Here is a 16,375-nt window from a genome sequence, read left to right as displayed (position 1 = left end):
ATGGGGGCCTACAAGTACATCCAGGAGCTGTGGAGGAAGAAGCAGTCGGATGTCATGCGGTTCCTACTGCGCGTGCGCTGCTGGCAGTACCGCCAGCTGTCTGCGCTGCACCGCGCGCCGCGGCCCACGCGACCCGACAAGGCCCGCAGGCTGGGCTACAAGGCCAAGCAAGGTGCGGGGCGAGCGCAGGAGGGGCGCGGGGCGGGGCGGGCTCCGTATTTCGTTAGGCTTATTTTCCTTCCTGGTCCTGGGTTAGGGGCACTTCCCACTAGAAGCAGGAGAACCCCTGCTGTGTCCTAATGCAGCCTCGGCCCGCAGGCCGCACGTGGAGCTTCGGGCACTTGACTTCCTGGGCATGATTGTGTGTTGTCTGCCTGCGCAGCCCGCAGGAAAGCCCTGTACAAGCTCAGGGATTCTGCGCTCAGAGGAGAGCTTTGGGGATAGTTTGGGGTCTGACGTGTAATATAATTGACTCGTGAGTTTGAAGCATCCACGTCTCTATTTGGGGGGGGGGGTTACGGACAGTTGTATTTGATAGCTAAAGCTTGTAGACAGAAAAAACTTGTGTTCGTTTTAGGTTACGTCATCTACCGAATTCGTGTCCGCCGTGGTGGGCGAAAGCGCCCAGTTCCCAAGGGTGCGACCTATGGTAAACCTGTGCATCATGGTGTCAATCAGCTGAAGTTTGCCAGGAGCCTTCAGTCTGTGGCAGAAGTAAGATTTGTTTTCTCTTTTTAAAATGGTGCTTTTAGAGATGAGAAACAGTGTGGTGTGATGGAATAATCCTGTTCAAGTGAGGCAGAGCACCTAGGCTTGGGTCTGTCTAAGCCCTGGCATGAGCTGTGCGACCCTGAACTTACTCTGAGTCTCAGAGGTTGTCACTTGCTTTTTTATTGGGCAAGCTCAGAACTAAAATTGCCATTAAAATATCTTTCGAAAGAAATGACATAGAATTTGGGTACTGAAGGATAATATATGGGTGTGGCTGGTTGGGTCAAAGGTGCTTAATTAGGGGTAGTGAATTGGATGAGGGAGAAAATTAAATCTTTATTTTCAGTGACCTTTGCTTAAAATTAGCATTTCCTTCCATTAGAAATGTAGACGATAAAACATTCTGAGAAGTCATCCATAGACTTCTCCAGACTGCTAAAAGTGTTAAACATGTCACAGAAAAGGTTGAGAAACCCTTAGATTTTCCTGAGAAAAGGTGTGTACCTAGTGTTTTCCTTCTGTTGATTTTCAATTTATCTTATATATATCTTGTGCATAGTTTGTCCCTCTCATTGGACTGAGCTTGAGACCAACAACAGTTTTAGGGGGTTGGGTTTTTGTGGAGTTTTGTTTTTTTGTTTGTTTTTTGCCTTTCTTTGTATCCCTAGTGCTTAGCACATGGAAAGTACATAGGAGATGCTTAATAGTGTTTATTGACTGTTGAGAAGAGATAAATTGTTATTCATGTTAAACTTTAACATCAATCTGACTAATTGGAAGGATTGTTAATGCATGATGGGGTGAGTGGAACCTAAACAGTTAAAGGCACATTTATAATTTATTCATAAGATCAGGGGGGCAGCCAGGTGGTGCAGTGGATAGAGAACCAGTGCAGGAGTCAGGAGGACCTGAGTTCAAATCTCACCTCAGACACTTGACACTCACTAGCTGTGTGACCTTGGGCAAGTCACTTAACCCAAATTGCCTCCTTCTGGGTCATCTCCAGTTATCCTGATGAATATCTGGTCACTGGATTCAGATGGCTGTGGAGAAGTGAGGCTGGTGACCTGCACAGCCCTCCCTCACTCCAAACAAAATCAAGTGCAAGTCATGTCATTGTTTCTCTGATGGCATGGTCTTCGTTGGCAACAAAGGACGAACACACACACACATAAGCTCAGGAGTGGGAACTCAGTAAATATAATGGCTCTTAATTTGATACTTGAACAGAACTTTGCAAAAACAGAACTAATTGGACTGCAGAAACCTTAGGCATTATTTTGGTGGTACTTTGAAAAGCTGTAATGACCAAAAGAGCTTAATTCTAACCATACCCTTATCCCCTTAGATGGTAAACTTGAGGGCAGAGGCAGACTGTTGTTCTGTAGGCATTTAGTATGTATTTATTGATTGTAGTTTAATTACTAAGAGTTAAAAACAGATTATACTCAAAAAATTTTTTTTGTTTTCAATTGGGTAGAGTTGGATGTATTAACAGCAGGCATTTGTTGTAGGTCTATATTCATTTTGTTATATGTAAAGGTGGAAAACCATTAATTTTTTTTCTTCAATTACTGTAAAACCCACCCTCACCATACACATTCAGTAGCTTCACTAATTTTTCCTACAGGATCTGGTTTTGTGAGTTTATGAACTGCACTCAGCAGACCCTAAGTCCTTTATGCATCTGTTAATTATTTTGAACCGAATTTTGTTCTAAGCCTTGGAGATGACACAACAGGTCAGTCCTGCCCTCAAGGAACTTAGATTGAAAATAAGTTTAGAGGGAATCTGGGCCAGAAAAAGGAGAAGCAGGTAGAGTCAACACACTCTTTTCCCTAGCAATGGTAGTGTTGATTAAATTTCCCCCACCTGAAATGGGGAGGGAGTAGGGCTGATGGCAAGAAAATAAGATTAAGGTGACCCAGGGTCATACCCCTAAGTGTTAGGAACCAAGTTCAAACCAAATCATCATTGACATGTTCTAAACAATCCCAGAGGCATTTGGTAATTTGAAGCCAGTTTTCTAGCCTGGGAACCTAGAAACAGGTAGGGGATAGAGGATATAGAACTCTGGGCCTGGAGTCAGGAAAATCAGAGTTCAAATCTGACTTCAGACATTTCCTATCTCTGTGACCCTGGGTAAGTCATTTAATTTTCCCCTGCCTCAGTTTCCTCAGCTCTCAAATGGAAATCATAATAGCTACTTCCCAGAGCTGCTGTGAGGATCAAATGAGATATGGCATATCTAATAAGCACATTGGATGGTGCTTACTCTCCTCCTTTGGTATTTTGCATAATTTTCCCTATTTTGTCACAAATTGGGAAGTGTTATCTTTTAGTGAAAAGATCACTGGAGTTAGAGTCCAGTGACCCAGGACTCAGCAGGCAACAAGCATTTAAGTGCTTTATGTTAGACACTGCTGGGAGTGGTGGTACAAAGGTTAAAAAAAACCCACACAATCTCTTCTCCAGGACAACCTCCTCACCTAGTGATGTATGTGACTGAGGTGCACACTCTCATCTGGATGAGTAGATGAAGAGTATGTCAGAGAGCACTCAGTAGCTGGTGGTCCTGGGAACAGCATCCTCTACAAGTTGGGGCATAAGCTTAGTCTTGGAGGAGACAAGGAAAGCAGTGGGGGCAGAAGTCTGTTGGAGCACCTTCAGTTTCCCAGGAGTTGGATTAGTCAACTCCCTAAAGCCATTTCCAATTCTTATAATCCTATAACATCTTTTTTTTGATGAGGGGAAAAAGGTTGGTTTACATCCCTTTCCCATAAGACTGCAGAGAAGCAACACACATTTGAAAGCAGTCTTACAGAAATGTGATGGTACTTTTACATGCACTGTCTCCCTGAGCACAGTTCCAGTAGACACTGGTTAAGCAGTTATTGCAGCTAAACACTATGATAGAACATATTTTACTGGTTATGCATGCATACTTGGTATACAAATGTTCCTTGAATAGTATGTTCTGGTCTGTCAGTGTTTGTTATTTTTTACAGCCATTAGAATGCACTGTTTTAGCACTGTGGTTTGTATTTGTAAACATCTCCAGTAAAAATACAGGAATTGGGTTTTTAACATTCAATTTTTCCTTTCTAGGAGCGTGCTGGCCGTCACTGTGGGGCCCTAAGAGTCTTGAACTCCTACTGGGTGGGTGAAGATTCAACCTACAAATTCTTTGAGGTTATTCTTATTGACCCATTCCATAAAGCTATCAGACGAAACCCTGACACTCAATGGATCACCAAGCCAGTGCACAAACACAGAGAGATGCGAGGGCTTACCTCAGCTGGCCGGAAGAGCCGGGGTCTTGGAAAGGGTCACAAATTCCACCATACCATTGGAGGGTCTCGTCGTGCTGCTTGGAGAAGGCGCAACACTCTCCAACTACATCGGTACCGCTAATTTTGGTGCACATTAATTTGTAAACTTCAGTGTTTAATAAATGACATTTATGACAGTGTCATGTTGTCTTCAGTGTCTCCAAAATGTAGGTATTGTAAAGGTGTTGCCAGCTAAGAAGGGTTAACAAAAGGCAGTGATTGTGGAAAGCTTACAACCTTGGAGCCAGGTCTTTGAAGAACACCGATAGTCATTTGTTTTGCAGATTTAACTGATACATACGTGTGCTACCTAAACTTCTGGAAATAACTATGGCCACATACTGCCATGTTGATTTAATTTATGACCCTAAGTTGAAACTGAGTCTAATGTGGGATCCCACCAGAGGGTAAAGGAAAGTTTCAGAAATGTAATGTTGGAGGCAATGAGATCATGTAGTCCCATTCTGATTTTATTATTTGAATGAATTTTTTTCCCAATGGATTAGAAGGTCATCTCAGAATTGGCACCAGAAGTTAAGTTTCTGCAGTTATAGAAGAGCCCAGAGAGCTGGCTTTGGATAAAAGACCCAGGCTCAAGTCCTCAGAGAAAACCATGCTCTGCCATGGTGGGACCTGTAATTCCAGGGTATTTAGGGTCAAGTTGTTAAGGGGATGTCTAAATTGTAGCTTGTAGTAATTGATTTTAAATAGCTGCATCTAAGGTTATTTTGTGTTAAATCATTTGCTAAATGGTAGGTGGTCATATGTTCCCCAGGGTTATCACAAACCCTGCCCTGGAATGTGACTACTGTGGGCTTTCATGGAATAGCTTCTTGGGTAAACTCAAGTTTTCAAAACCCTTGATGATCAGCGTTTTCATTATATGCACCTTGGAAGGGGAACCTGCAAAGAGAATGAGGATCTGATTCATATATGCTTCTGGAATTCATCAAGTGCTTAGAAATCACAGGTACTGAATATTAAATCCTTCAAATCTAGTTTGGAAGAGATCCCTGGATGAAAACTATTTTCTGCCTATTTGATTAGTTGGCCTAGGTAATTAAAAGGAAAGACTCATAATGCAAAGATTTTTCTAAAATTAAACTTTTTATTTTTCACTGCCACATTGTCCACTCAAAATGGATGATCAAATAGAAGATCCTCATATTGGTCATGTCATTATGCATGGAGCATCACCTCTCAGGAGGGCATAGCATTCTTCATCCTAGGTATTCTGGAATGCTAAATGACAGTTGATCCCTCTGCGCTGGTGATTGTTCATTTTTACAAGAAGTAGTTATTTGGGATCTGTTCACCACACAGCATCAGCTCATACACCTCTTCTAGGTTTCTTTTAAATCATCTTTTCTATCCTGTGGCACAGTAGTATACTATTTATGCTTATAATTCGTTCACCATTCTCCAGTGGGTGGATACCTTATTTTCCAGTTATTTGATACCACAAAAAGTCTTGCATAGATGTTTTTGTACATGAGTCTCTGATGTCATTGGGATGTCTCCTAATAGCATTCCTGGGTCAGATTATGCACAATTTAGTAACTGGGCATAATTTCATTATCTTAAATGGCTAAACATATTCATAGCCCCACATATGTGCCTGATGTCTCCCATTCTGTCCAATGTTTGGCATTTGACTTTTTGGTCAGTTGATTACAGTTATTAATTGAAAGTTTTGGGAGCTTACCCTACTCCAAATGTGTAGTTTTACTAATTCTTTTAAAGCTATCAAGTATGGCCCTGTGGCAAATTAGCTGGAGGCAAAAACATAATTCCATTTAAAAGATTTAATAAGGAGACAAAAAATGTTTTAACCCTGATCCTTGGATTGTTCATTTTACAAGCATTCCTTTGAGACCTCTGTGAAAGTCCTTCCTATTCCAGTATGGCATTGTGTCATGGAGATAAGCCTCAGGTCTCCAAAGTTATGCAGCAGAACTTAGTTTTTCCAAGTGTGTGAAAGGCTTCATTGACGAGATCTTGACAGGCTAGAGACTAGCCTAGGTAAACGTCAGTTGGCCATCAGATTGTTGGTTGATCTGGCTGGGAATGAAGAGGACAGGTATGCATGGCTGGTCATCAATAAGATATCCCATTAACCTATTTCCACCTAACTTGTGGCAATGACAAGAAGAAAAGATAAGCTAAGAATCTCATCATTCTCATAGAATATACAAATGTTAATCTGGAGCATTTGGCTTTTCAAAGGTTCTTACAAGGCTCTTCATGCTGCAGTCCCTGGGCTTGTTAATGACAGGTGACCTTCACTCAGTTGCAGGTCTTTGGGCTGGCGTCCTTTACAGCTTGGGTATTGATTACCCTCACTAGGCTTTTGCCTTGAGAGTTGCAGATGGCAGATATCTGGATTCGATACAGCCAGCCCTGTTCACAAAGTGGCTTCAATTAACTACAAACACCTCTTGACAGACAATAGAAGGATTTACAAGAAGTCAACTGACCCTAGCAAGGATATGCCAAGTGGGTCAGTTTTCTTGCGATGTCCAGCCCTAGATCCCTTTTACAAGTTTGGTTTTTGTGATTGACTACTCTCAAGCTCAAACGTTTTAATTTCATTAAACAGTGGACAATTAATTTTTAGCAAATTTGATCTCAATTTACCAATTTACTAATTAAATTTGATAGGCATATCCTGCTCTACCAAACTGTCTTTTCTTAATGGGATCTTGTATCTTAATTTTATATTTAAATGATTCAATAAAAGACAAATGAAAAAGCAATTAAACAAATGGGCCTTTAATTCAATGAATGCAACACATTAAGTACCTATTGTGTGTGCAGAATAGCTAGGTCCTGGAAATGCAAAGGTAAAATGATGATAGCCTGTGCTCTCAGAGTGGAGGAAATATCACCAGTGCACAAGTTAAGGGCTTTATGGACATTTATCTCATCCTCACAACAACCCTGTAAAGCACATGCTATTATTACGTATAAGGAACCTAGCTCACATAGCTAAGGCTGAAATTGAACCCAGGCCTTCCTAAACTATTCTGCTCTGTATTCAGCAGCTTTTTTTTCCTGTTAAAAATTTATTTTTTTAGTTTTCAATATTCACTTTTATAAAATCTTGTATTTCAAATTTTTTTTTCTTTCCTTCCCTCCCTGTCCTCCTCCTCCCCAAGACAACAAGCAATCTGATATAGGCTATACATGTGCAATCATGTTAAACATATTTCCACATTAGTCATGTTGTAAAAGAAGAATTAGAACACAAGGAAAGAAACCACAAGAAAGAAAAGAAGTAAATAATATTCTTCCATCTGCATCCAGACTCCATAGTGCTTTCTCTGGATATGGAGAGCATTTTCCATCATGAGTCTTGGAATTGTCTTGGATCTTTGTATTGCTGAAAAGAGCTACATCTATCACAGTTAATCGTAGCACATTACTGTTACTGTGTGCAGTGTTCCCGTGGCTCTGCTCACTTCACTCAGCATCAGTTCATGTAAGTCTTAACAGGTTTTTCTGAAATCTGTCTGCTCATCATTTCTTATAGCACAATAGTATTCCATTAAATTCATATACCACAACTTGTTCAGCCATTCCCCAATTGATGGATATCCCCCTCAGTTTCCACTTTGCCACCACATAAAAGAGCTGCTATAAATGTTTTTTTATTTGTGGGTCCTTTTTGCTTTTCTTTGATCTCTTTGGGATACAGACCTAATAGTGGTATTGCTGAGTCAAAGGGTATGCACAATTTTATAGCCCTTTGAGCACAGTTCCAAATTGCTCTCCAGAAGGGTTGAATTGTCTACCAACAATGCGTTAGTCTACCAATGCATTAGTGTTCCAATTTTCCCACATATTCAATATTTATTTTCCTTTTTTTGTCTATGTTAATCAATCTGATAGATATAAGGTGATACCGCAGAGTTATTTTAATTTGCATTTCTCCAATCAATAGAGATTTAGAGCATTTTTTCATATGACTATAGATAGCTTCAATTTCATCATCTGAAAATGGCCTGTTCATATCCTTTGACCATTTATCAATTGGGAAGTGACTTCTATTCTTACAAATTTGTTTTTTATATATTTTAGAAATGAAGTCTTTATCATAAAAACTGGCAGTAAAAATTGTTTCCCAGCTTTCTGCTTTCCTTCTAATCTTGGATGCATTGGTCTTTGTGCAAAACCTTTTTTAATTCAATATATATTCAGCAGCTTTTTTCTTATTTATATGTATAGGACAAAGCAGGTGTATGAAGGGCAAAAGTGAGATAGACAAAATGACTTAAGAAAATTCGAGAATACTTAAAACTGTCATTCAGTCAGGAAAAGTATTTGGTGGAGAGGCCATGCAGTGAAACAAAAAGAGCCCTGGATTTGAAATCAGAAAGAAATCCTGGCTCCAACTCCCAATGGAAAGCATTTCACTTCAGTTTCCTCATCTATAAAATGGGAATGCAAATGTCTGTGGGAGTATCTATTTCACAAGCTCCTGCAGATCAAATGAGCTGATGTAGAAAAACTGCCATAAACACGTGCCAGCTACTTTTCTAATTATACCTGAGGTGGATGTTGAAGGAAGACAGGATCTCCCCCAAATACAGGGAGAGGAAGTTCATGCATTCCAGGTATGGAGGAACACCTTGAGCAAACCATACTGAATTCAGGTAATAATGAGTCATCCATTGTGTCTAGGACAGTGGTTCGCAAAAGTGGTCCCCAACACTCATTTAAGGTCCTGTAAGATAAAGATTATATTCATAATAATACTAAGATATTTTCATTTCTAATGTAGTAAAATATTGGTTAATAAAAGAACTTCAGGGGAAGAGGTTCTTAAAGAGATCCTGAGATCGAAGAGTTTGATAACTTCTGGTCTAGCAAAGTGGTATCAAACTCAAACTGAAATAAGGGATCACAAAGCTGTACACAATGTTCTCCACTGGCCACATATTGGCAGCTTTAAAATGTAAATTATGGTTTCTTGTATTTTCATTTTTTTTAAAATAAATATTTCCCAATGGCATTTTAATCCATTTTTGAATGAACTCAGGAATGTTATGGGCCATAGGTTGGACACTTCTGGTCTGGAGCAGAGTCTAGGAAGGGCAAAGATGTCAAGTCAGAGCATAAAGCTAAGGCTCAGAGCATAAAGCTAAGGCAGACTGCAATTCTTGAAATCCTTTATGGCCAGGCTAAGGAGTTTACCTTTTATTTTCCAAGCAACAAAGAGTCCCTAAAAGTTTTTAGCAGGGAAATGACATTCATTCAATCATTTAGCATTTATTAAGTCCCTGCTGTCTATGCGCCAAGCACTGTGCTGGGTGCTGGAGGTAGCTTTGTCCCCAAACCAAAACAGCCCTGTTCTCTAAGGGCTTACATTTCATCGGTACAGGGTGTCTCCAAGTCCTAACGCACTGTTAAGCTTTAATAACTTAGTAAGTATTACCTACACTGAGACTTGGGGAAACCTTGTATGCATGACATGTTCATAATCCTGTGCATTAAAAATATTCTTAAGTGACTCCCAAGGGTGGAGCCAAGATGGCAGCATTCAAAGAAAGTTGAGCTCTCCCAACATTCCCTTCCAAATAACTTTAAAATGATACTTCAAATCAAATTCTGGAGTGGCAGAGCCAACAACAGATCAGAGAGAGACTTTCAGCCCAAGACAACAGAGGACGTCAGAGAGATCTATGACATGGGAGGAGACTGGTCTAGAGCCCACATGGATGAAACACCAGTGGTGGGAATAGGTGGTGGTGACAGAAGCAGCAGCAGTTTTGGGAGCTCTTAAGTCAGAAATGGAAAGGGGACCCAGCAACAGGTCAGAAAGAGATTACCAGTGAGCCCATGCTAGCAATGGACACAAGACCAGATGCTGTTTGTCAGTTACACTACCCATGTCCACTTCGGGAGCATAGTTCAAAGGCAGAGAGGAGTACTTTCAGTCAAGAGCAAAGGGGAGCCCTGAGGGCAGTACTGACTACAGTGCCAAGGGATCAGTGGCCTTCCTTGGAAAGGCCCAGATTTCAGACCAGGAAAGCAGTGACTATACCTCTCCCCAGATTGCTCCACCTTAAAAACACTTGAAAACTTCTAAACCCCCAGAACAGCTGTGTGAAAAAACCTGAAGCTTCAGACAAAGTTGTTGGGGGTGTAAGCTCAGTTCCATGTGGACAGTTTCGGGCAGGTAAAAGTGAGGACTTCTAAACCTTAGAGTTCTCATGAGGCCCCCCAGGGAACAGCTGGGAATTGAGGTGTGAGACCCGGGCTATCTCGTGCATTTCCGCCTCTTCCCTGTGGGAAACTTGCTGGGGAGAGCATCCCGCCCTCGAGATTAATCCATGGTCTGAGCACACCTATTGTTGTCTAAGGGCTGAGAACAGGCACGGTATTCAGGTGCAAACTATGCGGCGGGAGAGCTTAAGTAGGGTCAGGAAAGCCTGAAGGCGCTCTTAGCGCTGAGGGGCCCTTAGAGGACAGAAGGCCCCTCTCCCCTCTCCCCTTTCCCCTCTCCCACTCCCACTCCCACTTCCATTCTCTTACTGTAAGATCTTTGCCTCCTTGGGAAAAGGATTCCTCTCTCCTGAGGAAGAGTTCTCCCTGCACATGTAACCAAGACCCTGAATAAAGCCTAACCCTTGTTCGACTCTGGAAAGTCTCTTCTCTCATATGTTTATCCGGTTTGGCCAGTCGAAGACCTGCGACAGGTAAGGAAAGACTCGGGTAGCCCTTAGGCCTCTAGGCCTGACACAAAGTTCTTTCTTCCTCCCTGTTCTGGGAACAGAGCCCAATATTAACATAAAGTTTCAAATGACGAAATTGGGTGGAAAAATGAGCAAACCACAACAACAAAAAATGGAACCTGACAAGGAATATCAAGACACAAATTCAGAAGAAGATAATGAAGCCAAAACAGCCACAAGCAAAGCTTCAGAGAAAAATGTGAATTGGACACGTCCAAGAGAATTCCCAGAAGAGCTTAAAAAATGGTTTTCAAAATCAAGAGTGATAGAGGAAAAAATTAGGTAAAAAAAATGAAAACAAAGAAAGACAATCATGAAAAGAAAATTAACAGCTTGGTAAAAGAGGCAGGGGCACACACACACACACACACACACACACACACACACACAGAACCCTGAAAAAAATAACACCTTAAAAAACAGAATTGGCCAAATGGAAAAAGAGGTACAAATATTCACGGATGAAAATAACTTTTTACAAAGCAGAATTGGGCAAATGGGGAAATGAATTCAAAAGCTCACTGCAGAAAAAATCCCTCAAACATTAGAATTGGGTAAGTGGAAGCTAATGACTCTCAGACATAAAAACAAAAACAAAAACAAAAAACAAAGCTAAGAAAAAAAATTTTAAATGTGATACCTCATTGGAAAAAAATTGACCTTGAAAAAAAATCAAGGACAGGTATTTGAGAATTATTGGATTACTTGAAAACTATGATCAAAGAAATAGCCTAGATATCATTTCTTCTTTTGAATTACTTTTATTTGTTTTCAGTGTTCTACAATCATTTCTTTATATGTTAGATTTTAAATAAAGATAGATCTAAACAACTGGAGAAATATTAATTGCTCGTCAGTAGGCTGTCAATATAATAAAAATGACAATTCTGCCTAAGCTAATTTACTTATTCAGTGCCATACCAATCAAACTTACCAAAGAATTATTTTATAGAGCTAGAAAAAATATTAGTGAAATTCATCTGAAAGAAGGTCAAGAATATCAAGGGAATCAATGGAAAAAAACTGTTAAGGAAAGCAGACTAGCAGTTCCAGATTTCAAACTATATTACTAAGTAATAATACAAACAATCTGGTACTAGCTAAGAAATAAAGTAGTAAATCAGTGGAATAGGTTAGATACACAACACATAGTAGTAAATGACCATAGTAATTTAGTGTTTGATAAACCCAAAGACCCAAGTTTTGGGGATCACAACTCAACATATGACAAAAATTGCTGGGAATAGTGGAAAGCAGTTTGATAAGAAACTATGTATAGACCAAAATCTCACGTCATATGCCAAAATAACATCAAAATGGGTACATGATATAGACATAAGCAGTGATATAAGTAAATTAGGGGAGCGTGAAAAATGTACCTATTGAATCTACAGATTAGGGAAAAGTTTATGACCAGATGAGATAAAGAGGATCTCAGAAAGTAAAATAGATACTTTTGATTTCATGGCATTGAAAAACTTTTGCACAAACAAAACTAATGTTGCCAAAATTAAAAGGAAAACAGGAAACTGGGGGGAACACTTTGCAGCAAGTTTCTCTGATAAAGGCCTCATTTTTCAATTATATAGCGAACTGAGCCAAATCTACCAAAATAAGAGCCATTCCCCAGTTGATAAAGGATATGAATAGGCAATTTTCAGAAGAAGAAATCAAAGCTATCAATAGTTACACCAAAAAATGCTCTAAATCAAAACTGATTAGAAAAATGTAAATTAAAACAACTTTTAGATATCACCTTATACATATCAGATTGGTTAAAATGATAGGAAAAGAAAATGACAAATGTTGGAGGGAATTCAGAAAAATTGGGACACTAATGCACATCTGTTGGAGTTGTGAACTAATCCAACCATTCTGGAGAAGAATTTGGAACTACACTAAAAGGGGTATAAAACTGTGCATACCCATTGACCCAGCATTACACTTCTAAGTCTGCATCCCAAAGAGATCAAGGAAAAGCAAAAAGGACCCATCTGTACAAAAATATTTATAACAGCTCTTTTTGTGGTGGCAAAGAATTAGACATTGAAGGGATGCCTCAATTTGGGGAATGGTTGAACAAGCTGTGGTATAGGATTGTAATGGAATACTATTATGCTAGAAGATAGGATGAGCAAAATAGTTTCAGGAAAACTTGGAAAGTCTTATATGAACTGAAGCAAAGTGAAGTGAGCAGAAAGAGAACATTGTGCACATTTATAGCAATGCTCTAAAGATGATCACCTGTGAAAGACTTAGCTCTTCTGATCAAGACAGTGATCCAAGACATTCCCAAAGGATCCATGATGCAGAACACCATTCACCTCCAGAGAGAGAACTGATGAACTCTGAATGAAGAAGGAAGCATACTTTTAAAAATTTCTTTCTTCTTATTGTTGTATTTTGTTATGTTCTCTTTTGTAACATGGCTCATATGGAAATATGTTGCATGACTTCAGATACATAATAAAAATCTGGGTTGTCTTCTCAAGAACGAGACTGGGCAAGAGGGAGGAAGAGAATTTGGAACTTAAAATTTTAAAAATGATTGTTAAATCTTTGCATATAATTGTAAAATATTTAATGAAATAAAAATTAATTTAAAAACAGGAAGGGGAAAAAAAGATTCTTAAGGCAGAAATGTGAAAAATGGATTGAAAAGGGCCATGACTGGGGCCAAAGGAAACCCAGTTAGGCTATTAAAATAGTATCGGCAAGAAAAGATGAGAGCCAGAGTGGCATTGTTAGTGGAATGAAGGGGATGGAGAGAGAATCATTAAGATACTTCAGCTGACAGAGTGAAGAGTCCAAGATGATGGTAACCTTTCAAGTCAAAGTCATTGTAGTAATCCTCAATAGAAATAGAGAATTTGGGAAGTGGGACAGATGTGGGGCAACAGTTTGGCTATGTTGAGTTTGGGATGCCAGGATTACATCAATTTACATCAATACACTTCTCTTCACATACACTTTTTAAAAAAAGGATCATATATTTAAGTTGAAATACCCTGTGCTAGTAATAATATATTACTCCAAAGATGTCATCACAACATGTTTTTTTATAGAGGAAAAAAACTGAAAATGGTGGCTATTTATATGAACAGCTGCTCAGTCTGGTGTCTCCGTACTTAGAGAATCTGATGCCAAGTTTGTGCAGTTGTTGGTCAACACACTGAAATGTCCAGTCTGTGGTTATCATGCATATACTTTCATGTGGGGTGGGAATTTCAGAGCTGGAAGGAACCTCGACACCTGTCTAGTTCAGCCCCAACATGAAAGCAAATCCCCACAGCTCACCCGCCCAACAAGTGGACATGAAGACCTTCAATAAAGGAAAACCACTCCCTTGATAAACCCAAAGACCAACCCATTTAAGTTGGGGACCACTCTTAGGGTTAAGAAATGTTTACAGACAACGTACTGACATTCTTCTTAGACAGGCTCCATTACTGCTTCTATTTCTACCCTTTAAGGCCTAAACTAATTCCCTCTCCACAGGGTAGCCCTTCAGATCCTATGTCCCTTTAACATTCCCTAATCCTGGAATGAGCATCTAAGTCACACAGTGGGTAAGAATGATGGACTTGAAGTCAGGTGGGTCTGAAGTAGAATCTGTCCACTTAATAACTGTGACTCTGGGTAGCCTCAGCTTCATCATCTGTGAAATAGGGATAATAGATCCTTTCTCCCAGGGTGGTTGTGAGGATTAAATGAGAGAACACATATGCTGAGCTTTGCAAACCTTAAAAAGCTATATAAATGCCATTATACAGCAAAAACTTGAGACCCTTCCCTCTCCAGGTAGCTCTACCATTGACACTCTCCAGTTTATCAATGTTCTTCCTAAATCTTGGTTCCCCAGACTGAACATGCCACTCCAGATTTAATCTGACCGGGGTAGGGTACAGTGGGACTGACTGGAACATTCTGATCATAGGAAGCCATGCTTCTCTTAACCTAGCCTAAAGCTGCTGTTACAGGAAAATATCTCCTCTTTGAGTTCACGTGCTATGCAGGTTTCTACTACAGAACAAACCTATCACAAATGCAGGTGAAGTCAAAACCTAGATTTTATTATGCTTAAGGATAGGTGTAGGAAATAGAAAAATAACCCTGAACCAAGTCTTCTGACAAAGACTTTATAGAGGAATGAGGTCAGAGTGACAGATAAAATTTTTTAACATATAACAATCTTTATGGCTTCAAATTACGAAGGTCACACAGATCTAGTCAGATTTCTTATCTTATGCTTCCTTGAACTAAGATTGAACAAACTAAGTTAGTACAATTTAGTAAATAGACTAAATTATAGATTTAAACATCGAGTTTTCAAAATCCTATACTTAGAAAACTACAAGCCTACATTTTAAAGAAGTCACAGTGGACTAATGGAGGGGAAGTGATATACATGTCACAAAGAGAACCAAATATTTGGTGTCAGGAAATTCTTATGCTAAATTCCCTTCTTCCTCTCTTCTGATTTCTCATCTCAGGAATGTTGGAAAGTCTTCCCTTAATACTTTATTCCATGTCATGTTTTAGCCAGGTGAGGTTAATATTAACAGGAAACAGTCTTCAATTAGACAAATGATCCAGGAGGATCAGTAAAATTGAGTAAAAGGAAAATGAAAAGTTCCCATAAAACTGCATTAATTTATTTAATAGTCATAGCAAGCTTATAGTTAAATAAAATTCCCTGGTCTGTCTTCCATATAGCATCGAGGTCAGAGACTACTAGGACAAAATATTGTATACACTGTCAGACAAGGTCTCCGTAGTAGACATTTTTTGCTTAATTGTTTCTCTTTGCAACAAGGGAAGGTTGAAATTTGAAATTTGAAATGGGGTTAGAATGAGAAGTGGTTTGTTAAGAGTCATTGATTAAACATATTTTAAAACAATAAATAAAATCCCCATTTTTCCCATTCCCACCCCAAACACACTACTAGGGCACGCGATGGGCATGGGCATACTAGGGCATGAGATGCCTCCTGCATTTTTAACCCAAATGCAATATTTTACTTTTGTTCCTATTTTATTTACTCTTGATAGATTCATACTCATGTTCTACTCTGTCTAGATTGTTTTGGATCCTGACTGATACCCAATATGTTAGGCAGTAATAATTTTGCATCATATGTAGATCAAATAAGCATACCATCCTAATCAATAATAAAAACACTATATGGCATGAAGCAAAGCACAGATCCCTGTGGTGCTCCATTAGAGACCTTTTAAGGTAGCACAAAACCACTAACAACTTTTTTTTTTCAGCCCAGTCATTCACAGGACTCATTCATTTCTTCGCAGGGAAGATTTATAGAAAAGAAAAAAGGAAGGAAACAGGTATTTATTATTATTTACTATTGTATTACTATTATTTACTATGTACCTGCTAAGTTGTGCTAAGTTGGCTTTTCACAAATATTATTTCACGTTATCCTCACAACTTGGGAAGACAGATGCTATTATTATCCTCATTTGACAGGTAAACTAAGGCAGATGGAGGTTAAGTGACTTGCCTGGGGTCACACAGCTAGCAAGTGTCCCAGGCTGGATTAGAACTCAGGTCTTCCTGACTCCAAGCACTGTGCT

The 16,375-nt window shown here is 39.4% G+C and overlaps 1 protein-coding gene across 1 annotated transcript; it reads left to right on the top strand.

Annotated features, from left to right (window-relative positions):
- RPL15 (ribosomal protein L15) lies at positions 1 to 4,183 on the top strand. The gene is made up of 3 exons (XM_072651184.1): positions 1 to 172; positions 578 to 714; positions 3,820 to 4,183. Exons 1-3 carry the CDS (start codon positions 1 to 3, stop codon positions 4,123 to 4,125), a joined length of 615 nt encoding a protein of 204 aa, XP_072507285.1. The 3' UTR covers positions 4,126 to 4,183.
- The last annotated feature ends 12,192 nt before the right edge of the window (positions 4,184 to 16,375 follow it).

The sequence above is a fragment of the Notamacropus eugenii genome, chromosome 3 (genome assembly GCF_028372415.1).
Source record: "Notamacropus eugenii isolate mMacEug1 chromosome 3, mMacEug1.pri_v2, whole genome shotgun sequence".
Taxonomy (NCBI): domain Eukaryota; kingdom Metazoa; phylum Chordata; class Mammalia; order Diprotodontia; family Macropodidae; genus Notamacropus; species Notamacropus eugenii.
This window is presented reverse-complemented; position numbering and strand designations above follow the sequence as displayed.